The sequence below is a fragment of the Tasmannia lanceolata genome, unplaced genomic scaffold (assembly GCF_043159265.1).
Source record: "Tasmannia lanceolata isolate RefF3 unplaced genomic scaffold, GAP_Taslan_0.1 ptg000037l, whole genome shotgun sequence".
In the NCBI taxonomy this organism is placed as follows: domain Eukaryota; kingdom Viridiplantae; phylum Streptophyta; class Magnoliopsida; order Canellales; family Winteraceae; genus Tasmannia; species Tasmannia lanceolata.
The window spans coordinates 10,466,194-10,489,020 of NW_027518714.1; the positions used below are offsets into that span (position 1 = coordinate 10,466,194).

A 22,827-nucleotide genomic window follows, 5' to 3' on the forward strand; every position below is an offset into this window, starting at 1 on the left:
ATGCACACCCCACCAAGGTTCCATCCCATGCACTTGTACCTTGGGGGTTGAGGCAACCAACCAATTTAGCCAGAAGCGCCCATCAACATCCATCCATCTAGCTGGTGCAACGCTCCCCAGTCTTTGAGACTAGCATGACCCTTTATGGCACCAAGGCTTGCCTGTGCGCCTCTCATGGGAAGCCAACCGACTTCCCTGCGACACTATAGCTGAAACGTCGCCATTTTGAGTCTCGACTAAAGGTAGAGCGGTCATACTTATTTCACTTAAACAAGAACTTGATTTAATTTTAGCAGTTCTTTCCAAACTCCATATATACAAATAAAGAGCATCTCTTGGATAGACCTCGTGACCTGTGTTCTTCGTAATAAGAGAGACATTTGATGATAAGCTTGTGCTTGTTTGGAGGGATCGTCATAAATTATTGAAGTGTGTTGGATATCTATGTGTGTTTCTATGTATGTATGCCATAAGGGCATAGTAGTCTTTTCTTCTTTCCCATCTTATATATACTTGAGTGAAGGGGAGAGATCCTAACTCATTCTATTCTCTCATTTTGGTTCTTCTCCAATATGGTATCAGAGCCTTAGGGTTTTTGTGCCCTAGGGACCAAATTGGAGATTCTTCTCCTTCTTCTTCTTCTCCACTCTCTCCACCCAACCCTATGACCTAAACCCATTTCCCATTCTTCTTCTTCTTCCCTCTTCTTCTCTTTTTTTTTTTCCTCTTTTCTTCTTCTCCTTCCTCCACTCGCTCCCCTGCGCGCCCCCTGGTTGCCCCACCTGCATCCCACTGCTACCCCTTCTTCTTCCTCTCGCCCCCCTGCGCGCCCCTGGGTGCCCCCTCTGCACCCCCCTGGCTGCCCCTTCTTCTCTCTATGCGCCCCCCCTGGTTGCCCCCCTCTCTTTCTTCTTCTTCTTCTACCTCCTCCACTCCCGCCCCCCCACCTGCTGTCCATCTTTCTCCACTCCCTCTTTTCTCTAAACCCTAAACCATATTCATTACCTTATCTAACTCCAACCCCATACCCCTCCAACACTCAATCCTTCTATTTCCCTCTGTATCTATGACCTAAATCCCCACCTTCTTTCTATCCCTCGTCTTCGCGGCTCCGTTTGACTCGGTATTGGCCAGACCACTTTTCCCTCTTTGATGCTACATGTGGCTTGTCTTTCTATGCCTCTTCTCATTCTCTTTTGTCGTCGGAGCCGCGCTCGTCTGATGGAGTCGCCCTTGTGACTTCTCTTTGTCTCTTCTATTTCATCTCCTTTCGAGCCGTCGTGGGCATTTTCTCTTCCAATGGATCCATCGAATACTTCGGATCCTCCTCTCTCACCCTCCCTTACTAACAGTGTGACTGATCCTCCCGGGGCTTCTTCTCCTTTGAGCTACCATCCCACAATGTACTCTCCCTCTGTTGAGCAGTTCTTTCCCCAGATGACTTCGGAGTGCCATGACGGCTCCAATTATCTTAGCTGGAGGAGGGCTGTTGAGACCTATCTTCTCGCTCGCGGCAGTGTCTCTCATTGAGCGGGGTCCTCCACCCTCCTCAGATCCATCCTATGACCGGTGGCGTCAGGATGATGCGATGGTTCGCACGTTACTATGGCAGAGCATGGCTTCTCATATTTCTCGGCCAATGATGGACTTTGTAACTGCCAAGGACATTTGGGAGCATGCTGCTCTCATGTTCTATGGGGTTGATAACCTCACTCGCATCTGTGCGACCTACTCTGAGTGGATTCGTCTTGAACGTCGCGACTTATCCCTCTCCGACCATTACAGCCGGTTTATCTCTCTATGCCAACAGCTCGATGTATTTATGCCCCTCACTTCAGATCTGTCGGTTCTAGCTCGTCAGCTGGATCAGCTTAGGGCTATACACTACCTTGAGCCATTGGGCCCGGACTTCTTACCATTCCGTCAGCAGATGATTGGCTCAGGGGCCATCCCCTCTCTCCCAGATATTTACTCTCGTGCTCAGCAGTGTGCCCCGGGAGGCTCCTCCACTATGCATCCTTCAGAGGGTTCCGCTTTTGCTTCTTATGATACTGGGACTTCTTCCGGTCGTGGCACTGGTTCTTTTGGCCGTGCTCGCGGCTCCTTTGGCCGTGGTCGTGGTCGTGTGATGGGTGGTGGCCGTGGTACAGGTGGTCGTGGTAGGCCATATTGCACTTACTGTCAGAGGGATGGTCACCGTGTTGATACTTGTTTCGTGCTTCATCCATAGCTCTGTCATTCCCGCGCTGCCCACCTCTCTGCTGCGTCCCCTACTAATGGCACATTCCAATCTTCTGCTTCAGATATTCCAGACGAGCCTTTTGAGTTCACCAAAGCTGATTATGAGGAGCTTCAGCGTCTCTGCCTTAGCAACCACCCTCCATCCGCCGGGGTTGCCCAGTCAAGTAGTGCACCTGCTTCCCTTCTCACTAGCTCCAGCTCCTGGATCATTGATTCTGGGGCATCCAACCATGTGACGGGTAACTCTCAATCCCTTACATCATTTCAGTCATTTCCTTCTCATTCTCGTTTTGTTACTCTGGATGATGGCACCAAAGTCCCCATTTCTGATACTGGTTCTCTGTCACCCCATGAGGGTCTAACCCTATCATCTGTCTTGTATGTTCCCACCTCTCCTTTTAATTTGTTATCAGTCAGCCAGCTTGCTAAATCTTGGCATTGCTCTGTCTCATTTTTTCCTTCATATTGTGTTCTTCAGGATCTCTCGACTAGGAAGACAATTGGAACGGGTCGTGAGCTGGGCGGCCTCTATCACCTCCGGTGCTATCCCTCTCCCACCATTTTGCACAACTCTATTGATGCCTATCAATGGCATTGTCGTCTTGGTCATCCATCTCTTCAGCGCCTCAGGCAGACCGCCATTGTCTCCTCTAGCCTTCAGCCATTTCAGTGCGAGTCGTGTGAACTCGGGAAACACCATCGTGTGTCGTTCCCTTCTAGGCCTGATAGTAGAGTTTTGAGACCTTTTGGGTTGGTTCATTCAGATGTATGGGGTCCCTCGAGGACCAAGTCATTTTTTGGATATACATACTTTATTGTCTTTGTGGATGATTTTAGTCGAATGACATGGGTTTACTTACTTAAAAATCGTTCTGAAGTGTTTACTGCTTTCCGCACCTTTTATGCTGAAATTACTACTCAATATGATTGTCCCCTAAGTGTTTACGAACAGATAATGAGTAACAACTGGAAATTTTTGGAGTTTTATTTAAAATATTTTCACCCCAAAAGTTTATGATTCGGAGTGTATTAAATTAACCTAGTTAATATGTTTCATAAAAAGGGTTTCAAGGGGTATTTTTGGCACTCTATAAAAAGTCAATGGAGGCTTTAATTTTCGATTTTTGGTGGGACCCTACAATTTAGCCTGTAACTCATATTCTCTCATAACCGACCCTCTTGATTTTGATTTAAAATTTGATATTTGCACCCCAAGTTTTAATTAAAGTGGGTGTGGCAAGATTGCCCAAACAAGATTATCACACTAGGCAATTGTGTGAGGGGCATTCTTGGCATACAATTTTGGGACGTGTTCCCATCTTTAGCAAGAAATCTAAAAATTTCAGCCGTGGGTATCACTTCCAAAAATTTTGGCCCTACTCCCATTTTGGGTGAGATTACAATTAATTCTTCCCTAGTTGGGGCGCCACTTGTGGGCCCATATTTTATATACATATATTATATGTCTATACTCATACATCATAAGTGGAGAACCGGCTTCCTTTTTAAGAAAACCTCTGTACGTTTCTCCTTAGAAGGAAAACGTAGAGTATTAACAAAATTAGAGAGCCATTTGCTTTACAAAGTGGAATTTTGGGGAAACTTACTTCAAATTTAATATATAAAGAAAGAAAGAAGTGGGGACGTGTGCACTTATGCCACCCCATACTTCCTTAAAATATTTTATGTGCCACCTTCAATCTTGCAATCAAAGATTTTCTTTTGTTAACCTTTTAATTTTCCTTGGTGGATCAATTGGAAGCATGGTAAGTAAAAATAGAAATCTTATGTAAATAGGGATTTCTTGGGTAGGAAATCCAATTTCATAAATTAAGAAGTCCTCCTCTCTTTCTCTCCCTCTTATGAACGTGTATTGCATCCTTTTCGATTCCCAACAAATTTTTGGAGAGAGAGAGAAAGGTGTTCAGCCATTCAAAGAAAGAAGAGGAGAAGAGAATTCAAGGGACGTTAATTTGATTCAATTTTCATCTTCATCTGTGCCAAGCATAGAGCAAGTAAGTATCATCAACATCCCTATAAGATTGTTAGTTCTTTCGAAATGGCTCAAACAAATGGTTTTAATAATCGAATTTATGAAGAAAATAATACACAGAAATAAAGTTTAACATCAAGATGAACATATGCAAGATAGAAATATAATTATGTCGCTGAAATTATAGTTATGGGTGAATGTCAGTACTAGTTAAAAAAGAAATTTTTTATGTGAGAAATTGTGTGTGATGAAATTAATATCGGACTACTGTATTATATCTATATCTATTTAATTAATAACTAAGTATTCAAAAGAAATTGTGTTTATGCCTTATACCATTATACCTTAGTTACTTAAAGAAATTTCGTCAAGACAGTACTTGACTTGAAGTAAAGGATTGTTAATAAAAAAAAGGTTGGTAAGGTATAATACCTTAAAAGACATAAGTGGATTTCATTTTATCTAATTAATTTCATGTCAATGGTACTAATATATTAGATAAATAGAATTTCAAAGTTTTCTTTATGACAGTATTGTTGTGTAAGAAGTAGGTACATGGAAATTTGAAAGTTTTTCATCTCAATATCATGTTATATTAAGTTTATGAAAATCATGATATTTTCTTAAGTATGCTGTATGTTATCAAGTATGAGATTTCAAACAAATTTTATATTACATTAAGATTAGTACTACCACTTAATTTTTGTAAACGTATGTGAGTCCAATAATTTAAAAGTTTAAATCAGTACTTTCATCTTAGATATAAGTAAGACCTCTTACAGATAAGTTTGGAAAAATAAATAAAACGGGGGGGGGGGGGGGGAATAACTATGTATAAGTAGGGGATGAACCTCACCTTGGGATAAAACTTAACATTCAAATGGAAAGCTTAGTTGTTTGTAATTCTATGATTTCAGGACTTGTTTCCATCTGATCCTTGTTAGAGGTACTTCGAATTTTTCAAGTTCAGGCATCAAGGCAAATTTTGGTTACTCACTTAATAATGTTTTTAATGTTGATGTGGTTTTATTATTCTATTTTCCATAATAATGAAATGAATAATTTAGCATGTGTAATAAGAGTGGATTGTTCTAGCCATGTTATTCCGATTTCAATTATTTAATGCTTTGAATTGGATAATGATTGGAAAATTGAGATATGGATTGTAAAAGAAAGGCTTTATTGGAAAATAATTGTACACATATTTAGGATTGGGAATAATGGGAGGGAGGACTAAGGAGAACCCTTAGATCCAACCTTGGGCGGAAAGCCAAAAGCCAACCAGTCCGAGAGCGTACGACAGCTGGTGGGCGATGCATTGGGAGGAACCCTTGTGGTGAACCAATCGAAATCCTAAAGTGGATCGCGTTCCATTAGGGAACGGAGGGTCCTTGATGGTCAATGATCACCGGCCAGGCTAGAAAGCCACCGCAGTACATGAGGAGAAAATCAATGGGAACTGCCGCATGATCATTGGGGAAAAGGAGAGATCATTTAAAGTTTCACACGTGCATTGCATTTTACAATTATTTGTTTTAGTTATAAGTTGATAATAAGACTGCTACAGTTCATGTTTTATTATTGTTCCATTGTTGTAGAAAATATTATGGTGAAATGCATGTCGCTTAATTTCATTATTCAGAGAGTTTCCTTTACTTGCTTCTAACCCTCATATCCTACAGGAATGGTAGATGAAGAGGAGGGAGCTTTTGCGAATGAAGACATTTGATGAGACCAATGCGGGCATTTGGGGTGCTAGAGTCATAGAGTGCGGATTGACATCATGGTCACTTCCGTGGTTTTGGTTTATTTGGATTTAGGATTTACTATTTTGGTTATTTAGACTTTGAGTTTAATTATGTTAGTGGGTCTCAAATTTTGGAGACATTTTTTTTATTGTTAGTTGTTCGCGAGAATAATGATGATGGGAAGGTTTTAATTTATTTAGTTTTAATTAATCGCTTCCGCTATTTGTCATCTGTTAAAAAAAAAAAAAAAAAAGTTTCAGTGGTTTTGGTAGCGACCTCAGGCAATGGAAGCCGGGTCATTACATAATGCTAGAGAGTATTTTTCCTCTTCGAGTGGGTTTCAGGACTTCTAAGCCACTCATGGCATTCTACACCAATCCTCATGTGCATACACCTCTCAACAAAATGGTGTTGCTGAGAGGAAGTTGCACTACCTTCTGGACATGACACGTACTCTTCTTGTTCAGATGCATGTTCTTAAGGTATATCGGAGTGATGTCATTCTTACGTCATGCTTCCTCACAAACCGTCTTCCTTCGTCAGCCTTAAGCAATCAATCCCCATTTTCGGTCCTTCACCCTCACGATGAACCATTTCCTCTTACCCCTCGCGTGTTTAGCTATATGTGTTTTGTCCACAAGCTGGGCCCAGGTGTGGACAGACTAGACCCCCGGGCTGAACGGTGTGTATTTCTGGGTTACTCCCGCACCAAGAAAGGATACAGGTGTTACAGTCCTAGCCTTCGTCGGTGCTTTGTTTCTGCCGATGTTACCTTCTTCGAGTTTGTTCCGTATTTTGCGAGTCCTCCTCCTCCACAGGTCCCTTCGGTTCCTCTTCCTCTCCTAGTGCTTCCCAATGTGGTACCCTCTCTTCCTGCCCCCATGCAGGCTCCTCTGTCTCCACTCCTCTTCCGCAGGTTCTCGGCCCCGTTAGGATCTACCAGCGCAGATCTCGCCCTCAGTTGTCTCCAGCTCTGCCTGCGCCAATCTCATCCCAACCAAATATCACAGCACCTACTTCACAGGTATTGCCGCCTTCTGGCCCTCCACTAGATTCTCCCATTGCATCTCGTACACGCTCACGTACTACTGCTCACCCTCTATCGTCTTATGTCTCTTATGACCATTTCTCACATGCATTTCGTGGCTTTGTAGCTTCATTGTCCCCTGGCTGGCGGGCTGCTATGGACGATGAGATGAGCGCCCTTCAGGCGAATCAGACTTGGGCTCTTGTTCCCCCTCCTCCTGTAGTTCACCCAGTTGGATGCCGATGGATCTATGCCATCAAATATCTTCCTGACGGCACAGTTGAGCGCCTCAAAGCGCGCTTGGTTGCTAAAGGACAAACTCAGACTTATGGGATTGATTACACTGACACCTTTCCCATGTTGCCAAAATACCTTCTCTACGTGTCCTTATCTCATTGGCAGTCAACTATGGGTGGCCTCTTCACCAACTTGATGTCAAAAATGCTTTTCTCCATGGCACTTTGGTTGAGGAGGTGTATATGGAGCAACCTCCAGGGTATGTTGCTCAGGTGGAGTTGACCACCTCTGTCTGCCGTCTTCACAAGTCCCTATATGGCCTCAAACAATCCTCTCGTGCTTGGTTTGGCAAGTTCAGTGATTCTCTCATAGGATATGGTATGAAGCAATGTGAGGTGGACCACTCTGTCTTTAACCTCAAATCTGATGCTGGATATGTCATTCTCATAGTCTATGTAGATGACATTATCATTACAGGAAAAGACTCTTGTGGCATTCAACTATTGAAGAGTTTTCTTCAGAAGCAGTTCTCTACGAAGGATCTTGGTCGCCTTCGATACTTCTTAGGGATTGAGGTATTGTACTCTGGTACAAATGTTTCCCTATCTCAGCGAAAATATGTGTTGGACCCTCTGGATGAGACTAGATCCTTGGGGATCAAACCTGCTAGTACTCCCATGGAACCAAATAAAAAGCTCCTTCCAGAAGAGGGAGACTTATTAGAGGATCCTGGCAAATATAGGAGACTTGTTGGAAAGCTCATATATCTTACTGTCACTCGTCCTGATATTTCCTATGATGTAGGAGTGGTCAGCCAATTCATGAGTGACCCTTTTACCTCTCACTGGGCAGCTGTAGTGCATATCCTTTGTTACTTGAAAAGTGCTCCACGAAAAGGGCTACTTTTCAAGAAACATACTCACATGAAGATAGAGGCCTTTTGTGATGCTGATTGGGCTGGCTATCCGGCTGACAGACGATCCACTACTGGATATTGCACCTTTGTTGGGGGAAACATTGTGTCATAGCGTAGCAAGAAACAAAATGTTGTATCTAAGTCAAGTGTTGAAGCAGAATACAGGGCTATGTCTCATACTTGTAGTGAGCTCATTTGGCTACGTTCTCTACTATCTGAGATTGGGTTTCCTCCATCTTCTCCTGCAGAGTTGTATTGTGACAACAAGGCGACTATCTATATTGCGAACAATCCTGTGTTTCATGAGCGCACCAAGCATATTGAGGTGGACTGCCACTTCATTAGACACAGGATCCAGCAGGGCGTCTTACGCACTATTTTCACTCGATCGGCCGACCAACTAGCGGACACCTTCACCAAACCATTGAGCAAAGCTAAATTTATTGATATTTGTAACAAGCTAGGAATGTGTAATATATACATTCCAGCTCGAGGGGGAGTGTTGGATATCTATGTGTGTTTCTATGTATGTATGACATAAGGGCATAGTAGTCTTTTCCTCTTTCCCATCTTATATATACTTGAGTGAAGGGGAGAGACCCTAACTCATTCTATTCTCTCATTTTGGTTCTTCTGCAACAAAGTGTATCGTTCACTGCCACTCCTTATTTATTTCATATTTATTATTTACTATATCGTTTACAGTCACTATTTATTTATGTCTCCATTATTTACACCTTTTTTTAGTGGTAATCCCCATTATTTACTACCTATTTACTGTTTACTATTTATTTCATTTGATATATAGCTCGGAGACATGGAACAAAAATTTATTTTTTTGCATCAAGATTTCAAGGGGCTCATTCAAGACTCACTCGAACTATTACTCAAGAGAAAATGATAGATTTGGTTTCCAGTCATGGGGATCATGCAGGCAAAGTAGAGATTTTCGTGTTTGTGGATCACTTGGATAAATGCAGGAGCTCATGAAAATATGGTATCCTATAGGTTTTTTTTTTTTTTTGGAATGATTAGGGTGTCCTATAGTTGTAGTTGATATTGATAATACACAATCTGTACAGGAGGCAGTTGCTTAGTCATAAAAGAACTTGACAGAGAGATATATCAAATACGAATTGCATTTACATGATTTCCAATGAGATCATCCAGATGAGGAGACGAGAATGAATGCACCAAAATGATTTAACAAAGGAGTTCCCCAGGGAACGAACTCTGGGAAGGTGGAGTACAAATGAATATTAGAAGTAGTAGGAATGAACGGATACATTTCAATCATTAAAAAAGAAAAAGAAATATTATTTGGGATGCAGGTTGGGGAATTGGGGTTGAAGAATAAACTCCCACTCATAACCTGACTCCATATCCACGAATAGCATGTATGGGACTCACAAATGTTTGAATTTTTTATTTTTTTATTTTTTTTAATGGTACGCATAAATGTTTGAATAAGACAAGATAAGAACCCTAATGCAAAAGGGAAATGACTATGATAGCAGCTTACTTGGGACTCTTTCTGCATGGGTTTTTTTTCTGTTAATTGGGAACCATACAAGTCACACTTCTGAATTAAGAGAAAATCATGAATCAAGCATTTGACGTGCTATATCATAAAATTCACCCAAACCAACCAAACAAGTAAAAGAAGAAGTTAGCGTCCAGCCAATGAATAATAGTAAAATAAATCACACAATTCCAGTCTTGAATTCATAATCCCCAATCTAAGAAGCACTTGTCTAGTAAACACACAGTTCGTAATTTTCTAACTATGGTGTTTACAATGGTTTGAAAGAAATCTCTCTCATAAACGCACACCATTCCGAATTCTGCAAACTCCAACAAGAGAATTAGGGTTTTTTCAAGCTCCATTCAACAAAACTACCACAACAATTCGTTACAATGTTAAAAAAACAGAAAAAAGCATAGAGAGGTGACATTGAATCAATTGGAAGTGAGAGGGGATAGACAAGAGATTCACATACCACTGCTTTGAGGGCCCATGATCGCGACCACAGCATAAGAAAGGCCACATTCCGCGAGCTTAACAGTTTTCATGAAACTTTCCAGACCCGAAACGTTGAATGTTCCATCCCCGTCGATCAGTTGCTTCGAACAGGAATCTTCCCCCATATCTGATCAAGATAGATTCTGAGAAAGAAAAAGGAAACTGTAAGAAGAATTTTTTTCTCTGAACCGAATCGGATTACATGGCGAAAATTTCAAAATCACCCCTTCAGAATCTGAATATGTTTCTAGGGTTTTGTAGATGAACAGAGAAATAAAATGAAAATCAGGGAGGGAGATTCCTACCCTGAAGGTTTTAGTTTCCAGAAGAGATGAGAATACGGAGAAGGAAGTCGAAAAGAGGTAAAAACGGGGGAGACTCAGATTTTTAAAGAGCTGTTGAGCGGTGGGGCGGATGGAACGCTTGTTTAGTGTGCGTATTACGCACGGTGCGTGCATTAATAATTTTAAATGCCACAACTTTGGTCAGGCGTGCTGAGCGCGACCCCGACAGGTTCAACCCGTTTTTGGCTCAAGTTGGGTTAGGTTTGGGAAAGATGACCCGATTTAATTTCAGGTTGGGTTAGGGTTGAGGCCTTGAGCAACTCAACCTGATCAAACCTGGCCTCTGTACTCCGATTTTATCGTGATTTCTTTTGGTTATGTTATTTTTTTGTATTTTTCTGTTTGGCCCTAGGTTAACCCCATCCCAACCCAAATCAACATGATTGTATTTGGGAAAAGGTTAGACATGTTAGCTTAGGATTGAGAGATTTAGAGGCGGGTTGGGTTAAGATTGACCATTGTCAAACCGAGGCTTGGGTTGGGTCGGGTTAGGGTTGAGGGAGTGTTATCTCGGGTTCGGGTTGGGTCGGGTTAGGTAATTTGGGTTGGCCTCAACCCAATGCAACAATGGTTTTAAATTTCGACCAAAATCCGAAATTTTGGATTTCAGTGGAGACCGAAAGCGAAATCTATAATATCCGAAACATTTAGGGCCCGTTTGGATGCCTCATATTTTGTATTTGGATTTGGAATTGAGTTTTGAATAGATCTGCCAGCTCATGTTTGGAAGACAGAGAGGAAAGGGGGTATTTCCTACTGCAAGGAAGAGGTTGAGGAGCAAAGAGGGTGAAGGAAACTCCCAGATCTGTGAATTTCCAATTACTTATTTCCACAGCATATTTGGAAATTTGATTTTTTTTCACTCTCAGTAACTAATTTGGAAATTCAAGGATTTGATTTGGACCCAAATCACAACACAAAAAGCGATGCAAATGTGACAAATCCAAATTAAAATCTTCTCGGCATCCAAACGGGCCCTTTTGGATATCCCTTGGATTTGGATTTGGAGGTGAATTTGGATTTCCAAAATCCATGGATTTGAAATTAAGAATTTTAAAATTCACAAATTTATAAATAATGCCATTTGAATGACCACGTATAGATTTGGATTTCAAATCTAAATTATTATTATTCTTTGTTTGGATGCTCTTTGGATTTGAATTTGAAATCTAACAAAATCAAAAAGCCCTAAAATACTTGATATTGGGGCATTTCAGCCATTTTCCATGATCCAGGGGTATTCTAGTCATTTTAACCTATATGGGGGTATTTTGATCATTTTTTATGTCATAAGGATGTTTTAGTCATTTTCCATGACTCAGGGTATTTGGTTATTTTCACCCGGTATAAGTGTATTTCGGTCATTTTGCATGGCTCGGGGGTATTCTAGTCATTTTACCTAATATGGCATATTTTTATGATTTTTATCTCATGAGGGTATTTTAGTCATTTTTCATGAGCCATAGGTCATTTTTACTTGATATAGGGGTATTTCGATAATTTTTCATGATCTTAGGGTATTTTAGTCATTTTACCCTATATAAGGTTAATTTGATCATTTTAATGTCATAAGAGTATTTTAGTCATTTTGCACGACTCGGGGGTATTTTGTCATTTTTACATGGTATAGGAGTATTTATAGTCATTTTACCTAATATGGCGTATTTTAATCTCATAATGGTATTTTTAGTCATTTTTATGAGCCATGAGTCATTTTTACTTGATCTAGGGGTATTTTAGTCATTTTGCACGACTCGGAGGTATTTTGCCATTTTTACCTGGTATATGGGTATTTCGGTCATTTTGCCTGACTCGGGGTTTTCTAGTCATTTTACTTAATACGATGTATTTTGATCAGTTTTTAATGTCATGTAGGTACTTAAGTCATTTAACACTTTTTTGGTATATTTTCGTCATTTTAACCTCTTACGAGTGAGATTTAGATTTATAAATAACCTCTTGCAGAAAATATTTATAAATCCAAAAAATTACATTAACATGAGGAATTTGTAAATCTTGTGGATTTCACTCAAATCCAAATCCAGATGTCATAAAGGCTTGCCAAATTCCGAATTTGGATTTAAAAATCCAAATCCAAGGGGTTGGATACCTTCCATTTTGTATTTGGATTTGGAATTGAGTTTTGAATACAAATTGAATAGATCCGGCAGCTCATGTAGAGGGAGAAAGAGAGGGAAGGGGATGTAGAGGGAGAAAGAGAGGGAAGGGGATACTTCCTAGTGGAGGGGAGAGGTTGAGGAGCAGAGTGGGTGAAGGAAACTCCCTATGGATTTTCAATTTCTTATTTCCATAGCAAACTTAGAAATCTGATTTTGTTCACTGTCAGCTGCTGAATTAGAAATCCAAGAATTTGATCCGATCCAAATTACAATACAAAAAGGGCTGCATATGTGAGAAAACCAAATCAAAATCTTCTCGGCATCCAAACGGCCCTTACTTTATTTGATTTCGTTCGAAATTTCGAAATTTTGGCCAAACAAATTTCATGAGGACCGAAACTCATTATGAAACCAAAATTTAAAACCATGGATGCAACACGACCTGAGCTGCACCCCTTCAATGAGATATAATTGTTGACTGTTTCCAATGAACTAACTAAAATACCCCATTTTCATGTGGGCCCAAACAATTCAATAATCCAAAAGATTCATCTAGTGATCCTGATCTTGATTCTTGAATGGCCATGAACCAAAAATCTCTCCCAATGCGCACTTCCAACAACTTTTATGTGTTCACAATTTTCCAGCCGTCCAATGTAAAATTTTGTTCACAAATTAGAGGGTTAAGATCATCCAATGATACAGATAAATTCATAGATAGAATTATAGGTGGGCCTTACTATACAATAAAAACTCAACAAGGAAAGGGTTTCTCAACCGGGAGTCGAAGTGCATTCCGAATCAAACACGAAGTCTAATTAAACCATTGTACGCCATACGCTGACCCATTCGGTTTCCACGATTTTTCAACCGGACCAGATCGTCATCACCCACGCAAACCCTCTTCTCTTTCTTCGAGAAGGGTCTTTCGAATTCTGACCAGAAACTTCGTTTTTCTTTGTAAATTCCCCCCTACGAAAGAAAAAGAAATTCGTTCCACATCCCCACCTTGCATCTATATATCTCCACGCAGTTCAATTCGACTTTATTCGGTTTTAGAATCGGAAAATAAGAGGATGGATTTCGAACTTAGGGTCGCGAGGGAGAAGCTTGAGAGGGAGCAGAAAGAGAGGAAGAACAAGGCCAGGCTCAAACTCGAGAAGGAGAAGAAGGCTCGGAGCGAGGCCATGCGCCAGAGAGAAGCCCTTGAAGCTGCTCAGAGAATTCGAAGGATCGATGCAGCCGAGGCCCAGCTCAAGGTTTTTTTTTTTTCTTCTTATAATATGTTTTCCCGTATTTTAATATGATTTTAGGGTTCTTATTCGAATTTTGCAGCTTTTCTTTGCTTGAATCTGTACCCATGGAATGGTGTCTCGTTGTTGATAGATCTCAAAGTACTAAACACCTATATGATTATTGGGAATTGCAATTGTTGGGCTGTGATGGTTTTTGTTAGGTTAGCTTTTCTGTTGATTATTTTTCACCTTGAAGGTTGAAATCTTCCATCATATGGTGATGCATAGGTTTTTTTTTTTTTTTTTTGAATGGTAATGCATAGGGTTTTGTGTATTGTCGAAAAGTGTCGGTTGGATTTGTCCAACGTTTGTAATCTACTTCGTTAATTTTGATCGAATCTTACCCGTTTTAGCAATAATTGATCTTTTCCTATTGCAATTTTTAGGATAATTTAAATTAACAACATGAGAAGTAGCAAAGGTTTTTAGTGGGGCATCTGTGTACATTTTGGACCTTTTGGTTAGCTTGTGTGACTATTGCTTCTTCTTTTCACAGGATAATGTTAGATCGCATTGCATCTTTACTAACTTCAATTCCTACTAGTAGGCGTTGTCATTGCCAATGCTGCCGATCTCTTGCCTTTCTCATCATCTGCCTCTGCTTGAATTCAATGGAACAATGCTAAACGTCCACAAATTGAGTATTCAGTTTAACCATGTTCACACTCTCCAGAATTCTCGGATCTCAACTTAGACAAGGCTTGAAGTCCATCCTCTTCCATTATCCATACCTCCTTGAGCTTCAACTTGTCGAACACTTTTCTGTTCATATATAGAATTTCTTTATTCTTAGCCGTTGAGAAATGGTGTCCGTATTCGTCAGTGGGATCACATTGTTATGAGATCTCATTCTCTAAGAATGTCGATCTTCACCTCAATTTTACTTGTCTCATTTATCACATTGTCATTTCATTTCCTAAATGCATAACAGTGAGCTTTTTCCATGTCCTTGACATTAAATTGTTTTTTTCTCTATGCGGAATGAACTGCACCTTGCTATTTGATTTTATTGTTTTAAGAAATTGGGATTTCACTGTCTTACAGATGAACAATAGATGATCCGTCGCCAATGTTTTAGATCAATGTTTAAAACTCCTCGCGACAATCATCAATTCACCTGAGTTGGCTAGGTTTTACCTTGGCCGATTTTGTGTCCGAGTCCGAGTCCGAATTTTGTTCTTCCAAATCAATCAAGAACTCCTTTGACTCAACTGTAGTATTGAAAAGTTGACTGCGTCAATCATGGACTCGCCGTAGTCGACTCTTTTAATCCTTTTTTACCTCGGCCAAGTTTTGTCCAGGCCTTGAGTTTTTGAACATTGATTTAAATGTTCCTAATAGGAATTCTACGACTATTAATTAGGTAATGGACAAAGTATCTGCATCATTTGCATGTGCCTGTATTCTTCAATTTTCATTTTGAGTCACAAATTACTGCCAATTTTTCGTCGAAATGTCGGGACAAATTTGTTAAATAAAACAGTAGAGTATGTTCGTTGGCTTTGGTTCTCCATGACTGTTGACGTATAATTTGTTGCTGAATTGATTAAACTTTTCTTGCTTCCTAACTTCAGCATACACATCTCTTGAAGTTAATTTTATCTTTGTTATTGTGATAGGTACTTTTTGAAAATTCTAACTTTAATCGGAAGAAAGCTCGAGGTTCAGAATAGACCCAACTGAATCATTGACCTCTCACCAACTTGCTTGAGTGCATGAAAGATCATTAAAAAATTGGAAAAAATGAATTAAGTAATGATAAAAATATAATAAATAAGATAAATTAGGGAGGCAAAACGGGCTTATATTTCTTGATTTTTGTACTTGGTTAAGTGGCTTGATTAGGGATCATTTTCTCTAAAGTTGTCAATTATGCTCCGTTTGCTTTTGTGTTTATGTTTTCCATAGGTAAGCTGGGTTGAACATGCGACCTCAAGGTTGAAAACCAAAGCCTAACCAATTAAGCTAGAGGCTCAACCTTGCTTTTTGTGTTTATGTTGTATTAGAATTTTTTATGTTCCGGATGTTATTGACTTATTTTTAAATCCGACTCAAACTTATGTAGTAATGTGAATCTCCAATACAGTAGTATCTGTGGCTAAATTTAAAGAATTATGAATATGCCATTAATGACATACGCCATGACTCTATCTAACTCTATGTATTATATCTAACATCCCCTCTCAAGTCGAATTGTTTCTTTGAACATGTACAAATTCTCACTCAAACATCAATGATGATCATTTGAAAGGCCTTGGTGGAGATAACTGCTATTTGATCTTTGCTTGACATGAGAAGGGGTCCTATTTCACCACTTTCCACTTTTTCTCTAAAAAGTGAAAATCACTGGGTTTTGTGATAGTCGTACTGCACTCTGATTATCACAGTATAACTTTGCTTGTCCTCATGAATGCACATGAATCTCCTGAAGTAACCGTCTTATCCAAATCAATGGAGAGGATAAAGGAGAATAGTTGAAACTAGGATTTTGAGATGGGGAAGAACCGAAGAACTGAAGAAATATCTTTGTTGGGTGAATGGAGATGTCTTTGAACCTTGATCAACTTGGCTCTGATACTATGCTAAATCTGCCTCAAACCTATATAGTCAAAAAGTGGGAGGAGGACAAGAGGCAGAATTTCATGGGGTTTCATTGCATTCGTACTTAATGTGAATCTCCAATACAATACTACACAAATACGTATGTATATGTATATATACATATATGTCTGTGTGTATATATATATATTCAGGATTTGCTAGCAATTTCATCGGTTTAACTTTTTATTTTTTGCTTACGTAATGGTTTTTGAGTGTGTATTTTACTGAGTCGGTATTTTACTGCGCACTTCCTAAATATTCATTATTTGCATGTGTTTCCACACATTTCCTTGATTTTACTGGATTTCTACCAAAATTTCTATTCAAAACCGACATGCTTCTATTTCTGTCATGGCCAAAATGTATACCGAAACCAAAAAGATGAAACCTTGACCTGCTTGCCTTCGTCACATTTGAAATGGTTTGAGTTTTGTCTTTCTCCTTGACCACACATACTTAAGATGAATTGTGTTTCTTGCTACTGGAAGCTTTTGTGCATGAATTAACGCTCGTACTTGAGTCGGTGCAGGCTGCGTTCCTGTGCAACTCCCAACTGTCATATTGGGCAGCAGTAGAAATATCAATCACCGACATCTACAATGATGCCTTATTGCTGGACGACTTCAACCTATGGATTCCTTCTAGCGAAAAATGCCGTTCTTCACGGTGTGAGGTTTGCCTTCGTCTATCATCACATGTGCCAGATCGGCGTTTGCCCTAGTTCTCATCGATGACTCTAGCCGCTTGTCCCTAGTATCCCAAGACCCTTTCATAATCATAGATGGAATGTGTCCTGTCGCCTCACAAACTGTCTAGGAGAACGAGGTGGGTGTCTAAGCCTTGGCCACTTTCACCCCCGTCATGCCATTTGTGCCCGATGCATGCTTATCATTTTCATAAGGTTTCATGCCAAAGGGATTAGGGAATCCATGATTCAGAGTAACGGGGTACACCTTGTCCTGGTAACTCACGGAAACCTCAATGGGTTTTCCTGTTCCTTCGCCTCAACCCATAACCATGTTCTGTCTGTTACGGTTTCAGTATACGTTTTGGTGAGGATGGAAATGTTCATTTCGGTTGTTTCATGTCGTTTTCAGTGAAGATTTAAAACCATGGAGAAGACCAATGGGGTCTAGCAAGGGATGGGTAGGCCACACATTTTCAGCCATCTTGCCATCATGAGAGGCCAATCTTTGGAGTTTTCCTCACAGCTCCGTAGAGCTAAATACATTTTTCCAACACGCCTTGGGCTTTTAGATTTCAGGGACTCTGCTTCATCCTAAGATTTGCATTGTAGGAAAAGAAGCCCTTTGTTCATTGAGGATATAATTACCTCCATTTTCCAAACCCTCTTGATCCATTCCATGAAGTATTTGAAGTTTGGAACTTGGGTCGAGAATTTTTTTGACCAGTCATGACCTTAAGACGGAAGCACTTGTCCTATCGTTAACAAGTTCATAATTCAGGAGAGGGGAGATGGCTGGGTTGGTGGTCTGCCCTCTGAGGACCTCAATTGAGGTTTTTGGTGTGGGAAAGGAGAGGGGATAGCCTCGACAATAGAAGTCTCCAATTCCCAGGACAGTATCTCGGAGGTATCACATTCTTCCTGCTGAAAGGAATGCACGACAAGGAGGGAAATCAAGCCACAAAGAACCAGTTGTCACGGAAAGGAAGTGAATCATCAATCCCAAACTAGATGGGCAAGTGGGTCATGCTCCTGCTTAATGGAGGAGTATTATTTAGATATTCTCTTTAATCGAGCTACTGGATTTTTCACTTCCGCTGTTAAAGACAAGACACATACCTATCACTTCCATATGGCCGAGCATTGTATTGGTAACTATGATATTATTAGTCAATAGTACGTTTTTTTCTTCACATTTCATGTTGTTTACTAAAAATAGCCTCTAAAACATGGTAGTCAAACGGTAAATTGATAAATTTCATAAATTATTGACTCAATATTAGGTGGCTATCTAACTTAGATTTTTATGCCATTCTTCAATATAATTCTTAGGTTAATCTTGTCAAATATGCCTCAAACGTTTGTAGTTTAAGAAAGAGAGAAGAATAAAGACAGGAAGACGAGAGGGCAGATTTCGTGGGGTTTGATCGTATTCTCATGATCATGTCAATCTCGTATATGATGACTTATATTTGACTGAATGTAAATATTACTAATCTGCCATGAATGACATGCACCATAACTCCATGTAACTCTTATCTTGTTTCTAACGAATATTTTACTTATAAGTTTTGTCATTTTGTGTTTGAGGGAGATAAATTCATTAATGCAGAGGGTAATTATAAAAATAAATGGACATTGTCTATATGAAATTGCAAGAGAAAATTTTTCTAATTCTTGTTCACCTTTCCTCTGTCAGTGTTCTGAATGAAAGCAGTTACATATCCTTTTTGGTTTTTGTCCTCAGGCAAATCAAGAAATGGAAGAAAGTTTGCTTGTTGGAGGAGGAGTCGTGTTCTATCGAATTCTTGAAGCCGTGCCTTATCAGGGATACGGGGATAAGATCAAATTGCCAACTTCTTGCTTCACCGAACTGTCTGATCAAGGAGCTTTAGATAAAGGCCCCATGTACTTCCGATTATCAAAACTTCAGCAAGGGGATGTTTCAGATACAGAGCCCACTAAGCAACAAAACCACGAAACAACTCATTCAGGTGTTCTCGAATTTACAGCATCCGAAGGTTCTGTCGAGCTTCCACCTCATGTCTGGAGCAACTTATTCCCTATCACAAGTCAGCGGTCCCCTTTAATCGAGGTGCGCTATGTTAGATTGCCAAAGGGGATGTATGCGAAGCTACAACCAGATGGGATTGGTTTCTCGGATATACCTAACCACAAGGCTGTTCTTGAAACAAGCCTTCGCCAGCATGCTACTCTTTCTCAAGGTGATATAATCACCGTCAATCATGGGGATCTGAATTATAAGTTGCGGGTTCTTGAGCTAAAGCCGTCATCTAGCATTTCTGTGCTGGAGACAGACATCGAAGTCGATATAGTTGCGCCCGATTCCTCTGCAGAGATGACTAATCAGAATGTACTGATCCCACTTGTGCTAGGAAAAGTGGAATCAGGGACTGTCGAGGAAGGGAAGTACAACTATTACAAGTTCTCAATCGACATTGATATTGGCACAAAAATAGCATTTGAGGATATGAATATTGAGGTCAAGATAGGGGTGGATACAAATGATGGGGATGTCGATCTTTATGTATCCAGACATCCAGTCATATTCCCAAATCAGCACCAACATGAATGGTCTTCCCATGACGTGGGTTCAAAGGTTCTGATCCTTAGCCCTAAGGATCAAAGCCAGGTTGCAGGTATCTACAGCATTGGTGTCTACGGATTCAAGGGACTGACGAAATACCACATCTCGGTGGCTATTGAGGATAATAGTAGTCGTAGGGTGGGAGAACAATCTGTTTCTTCCTCATCTGCGGTGGATGCAAATAGTCTTGAGTGTCGGAACTGCAAACATTATATACCAAGCAGGACCATCTCACTACATGAAGCATATTGTAGCAGACACAATGTCGTCTGTCAACATAATGGTTGTGGGGTCGTTCTTAGAAAGGAAGAGGCGGGGAATCACGTACATTGTCCTAAATGCAGTCGAGCTTTCCAACAAGGTGAGATGGAGAAACACATGAAAGTATTCCATGAGCCACTCCTTTGTCCTTGTGGAGTAATGTTAGAGAAGGAAGACATGGTAAGCAATAGCATCCCTTCAATTTTATCTTAAAAGTCTTCTTTATGCTATTCATATATATGTGAGCCACTATTTATCTATTTGCGGGGATTTTGCAAGTAAAATCCCTTTGGGCAGGGGTGCAACTTGGGCCTGGTCGGGTTCAGCTTTTGCTAAAAAATAAATTGGAATCAACCTGAACCTGAAATGATTTTATGGTAAAGAGTAATGCTAGGGAAACTGGTTTTTCATACGAGCAGGAGACTGAACAAATGGGTTGTTGCCACCACATCACAAGAGACATACAACCAGTCCTTTGGTTTAAGAAAATCACCAAAAAGGTGATTTTTTTTGGCACACATGGCATATTCTTGTTGGTTTCTCCCATCGGTCTTACTCTCTGTTACCATATCATTGTCCTATGGTAAAAGCTCAACATGAATTCCCAAATATCGACCCAAGTTGCACCACTACTTTTGGGTTAAAATTTTGAGATCCGCATCAGCTTGTGTTTTAATTATGATGCGAGTCAATGGTCACTGCTCTGATCCAATTTCTCTCAAGGGGTTGTAACAATGCCATCTGCATTGGGCTTTTTTTTTTTTTTTTTTTTGCTTCTGTAGATCCTTGTCTTCACATAGCTGCTCTCATCTTTATCAAAAAATCATGGGTATGACCGGTTATTTTGTGTATTATTGCAGAAATTGTTTCAACTGTGATTTTCCTTTGATGACAGGTACAACACCAGTCCTCTGTCTGTCCGCTGCGCCTAGTTACTTGTCGATTCTGCGGGGACATGGTTCAAGCTGGGAGTTCATCATCGGATGCACGGGATCGACTGAGAGGACTTTCAGAGCACGAGAGCGTGTGTGGCTCTAGAACAGCTCCATGTGATTCATGTGGCCGTTCCATCATGCTTAAGGAGATGGACATACATTCAGTTGCCGTGCATCAGAAGAGCTGAATCCGTCATCTTTGGAGCGTCATTTGTTGTTGGAGAATGACTGTGATCTGATTTATCGTCTCTTTATCCACTTGGAAGGCGATAAAAGGTGTTTATATGAAGTCCTTGGATCTTATGCTGTGATCTTTTTTCTGGGTGTTTGGGGCGTGTTTGGGTGAGATTTTTATTGGGTCTTGAACTTTTTTCTCTCTTGAACTTCTGCCTGTCACAGCAGAATTCAGATTATGTGGATATTTGTACTGTTGGAGAGATTGTGAGAATGTATGAAAAATGATACTGGAATCCCTTTGCTCCTATGTCATTGTTCTTGAAAGAGAGGATATTTTTGAAGCCCAGTAGGTAAGGTGATTTGAATCAATAGAAATATTGAAAATTTCACTCTTAAAAAAAAAATATTTAAAAATTCATCATCTAACCAGCGCATTTTTTCTCTATTTTTGGGGACTTTTCATGCTGACTTTTGCACGAAATGTTCCTAGCAAATCTCTTTTGGGGTCCATTATCATGGACACGGCCTAAATTTCGCACTTATTCAAAGATCGGATCTATCTATTTCAATCGTCTACGACACATGCCACCTACAGGTGGACCATTACTACAATCAAGTTGATCCAATATGGACGCACCTCGTGGCAAAAGTTGAGTGATCAACGTGCTTGAATGTGAGCCACTGGCTAGATTGCTTCTAAAGTGTCTATCTCTACATTATCAGGTGTGACTTTAGCCTTGTTGGGCCCATCTAAAACCCACCACGGCTAAAGTCACACCTGATAGGGACACTGCTATGTAAATATCGAACATCAAGCATGAAGATGCTAGAAGGTTCCTTTGTCCCATAAATTAGGCAAAAGGGCGTGCCTTCTTCATACCAAAACATAGCGAAAACTAATAAAGTGAAATGATAGCGAAAACTAATAAAGTGAAATGATATCAGCAAAACCATGCTTTAATAATTGCACAAACGCAGCTTGTCTTTTCCTTTTTAATTGGTTTGTTGGAGCTTTTAGGGAACTGTAATAACCCTTGACTGCTCTTTAAAAAAATAAAAGACAAGGTGTTAGTGCAACTATCAAAACGTGGTTGTGCTGATATCATTTCCCTTATCAATATATCATTATATTTAAAACCAGGGATTTGCCCGGGACCATCGCAGAAGGCATTTCGCGGAACGGCTCTTGCATGAGAGTGCAGCCACCTCAGATGAATTAAATGAATAAATACAAAATCTGAGCCTCTGTGGTTGCGCTCTCATGCAACAGCCATTCTGCGAAATGCCTTATGTGGTGGTGACTAGCAAATCCCTTAAAACCATGGTTGTGTTGTGTGTGACCATTGCCCATGTATGTCTAAACCGCCAATTAGTTGGATAATAAAGACTACCTGACCCGGTGCGAATATCCTCCAATCTAATGGAGGGGCCACTTGGTGGTTATTCCAAATAATTCTTAGGGCCCATATAGCATACGATGAAAACTGAAAGGGGCCACCCTAACCCTTTAATTCGTAGGGACTGCTCAATATATAAACCTCTATAATTGGAGAGTTTGGATTTTGCAAAGTATTTGAGACACTAGTTTCTGTTTTTGCAGTAACCAGAATACTAGA

General features: G+C 40.2%; 2 protein-coding genes across 2 annotated transcripts in view; one reads left to right on the plus strand and one right to left on the minus strand.

Moving 5' to 3' along the window:
• Nucleotides 1-10,629, minus strand: part of LOC143860531 (protein ROOT HAIR DEFECTIVE 3-like) — a 30,578-nt gene extending 19,949 nt beyond the window's left edge. The window contains exons 1-2 of the mRNA XM_077371213.1: nt 10,491-10,629; nt 10,163-10,328 (exon numbers count right to left, since the gene is read on the minus strand). Coding sequence (XP_077227328.1) covers nt 10,163-10,310 — 148 coding nt within the window. The 5' untranslated portion in view covers nt 10,311-10,328; nt 10,491-10,629. The remainder of the gene's footprint in view (nt 1-10,162; nt 10,329-10,490) is intronic.
• Nucleotides 10,630-13,453: 2,824 nt separating this feature from the next.
• LOC143860710 (uncharacterized) lies at nt 13,454-21,537 on the plus strand. The gene is made up of 3 exons (XM_077371502.1): nt 13,454-13,908; nt 18,978-20,279; nt 20,995-21,537. Exons 1-3 carry the CDS (start codon nt 13,726-13,728, stop codon nt 21,220-21,222), a joined length of 1,713 nt encoding a protein of 570 aa, XP_077227617.1. The 5' UTR covers nt 13,454-13,725; the 3' UTR covers nt 21,223-21,537.
• The last annotated feature ends 1,290 nt before the right edge of the window (nt 21,538-22,827 follow it).

Excerpts from the sequence above, each read along its gene's own strand:
- LOC143860710 (XM_077371502.1), top strand. The coding sequence starts at position 13,726 with ATGGATTTCGAACTTAGGGTCGCGAGGGAGAAGCTTGAGAGGGAGCAG. Across the intron at positions 13,909-18,977 it reads CAGCCGAGGCCCAGCTCAAG|GCAAATCAAGAAATGGAAGA; the intron begins GTTTTTTTTTTT and ends TTTTGTCCTCAG. Across the intron at positions 20,280-20,994 it reads TGTTAGAGAAGGAAGACATG|GTACAACACCAGTCCTCTGT; the intron begins GTAAGCAATAGC and ends CTTTGATGACAG.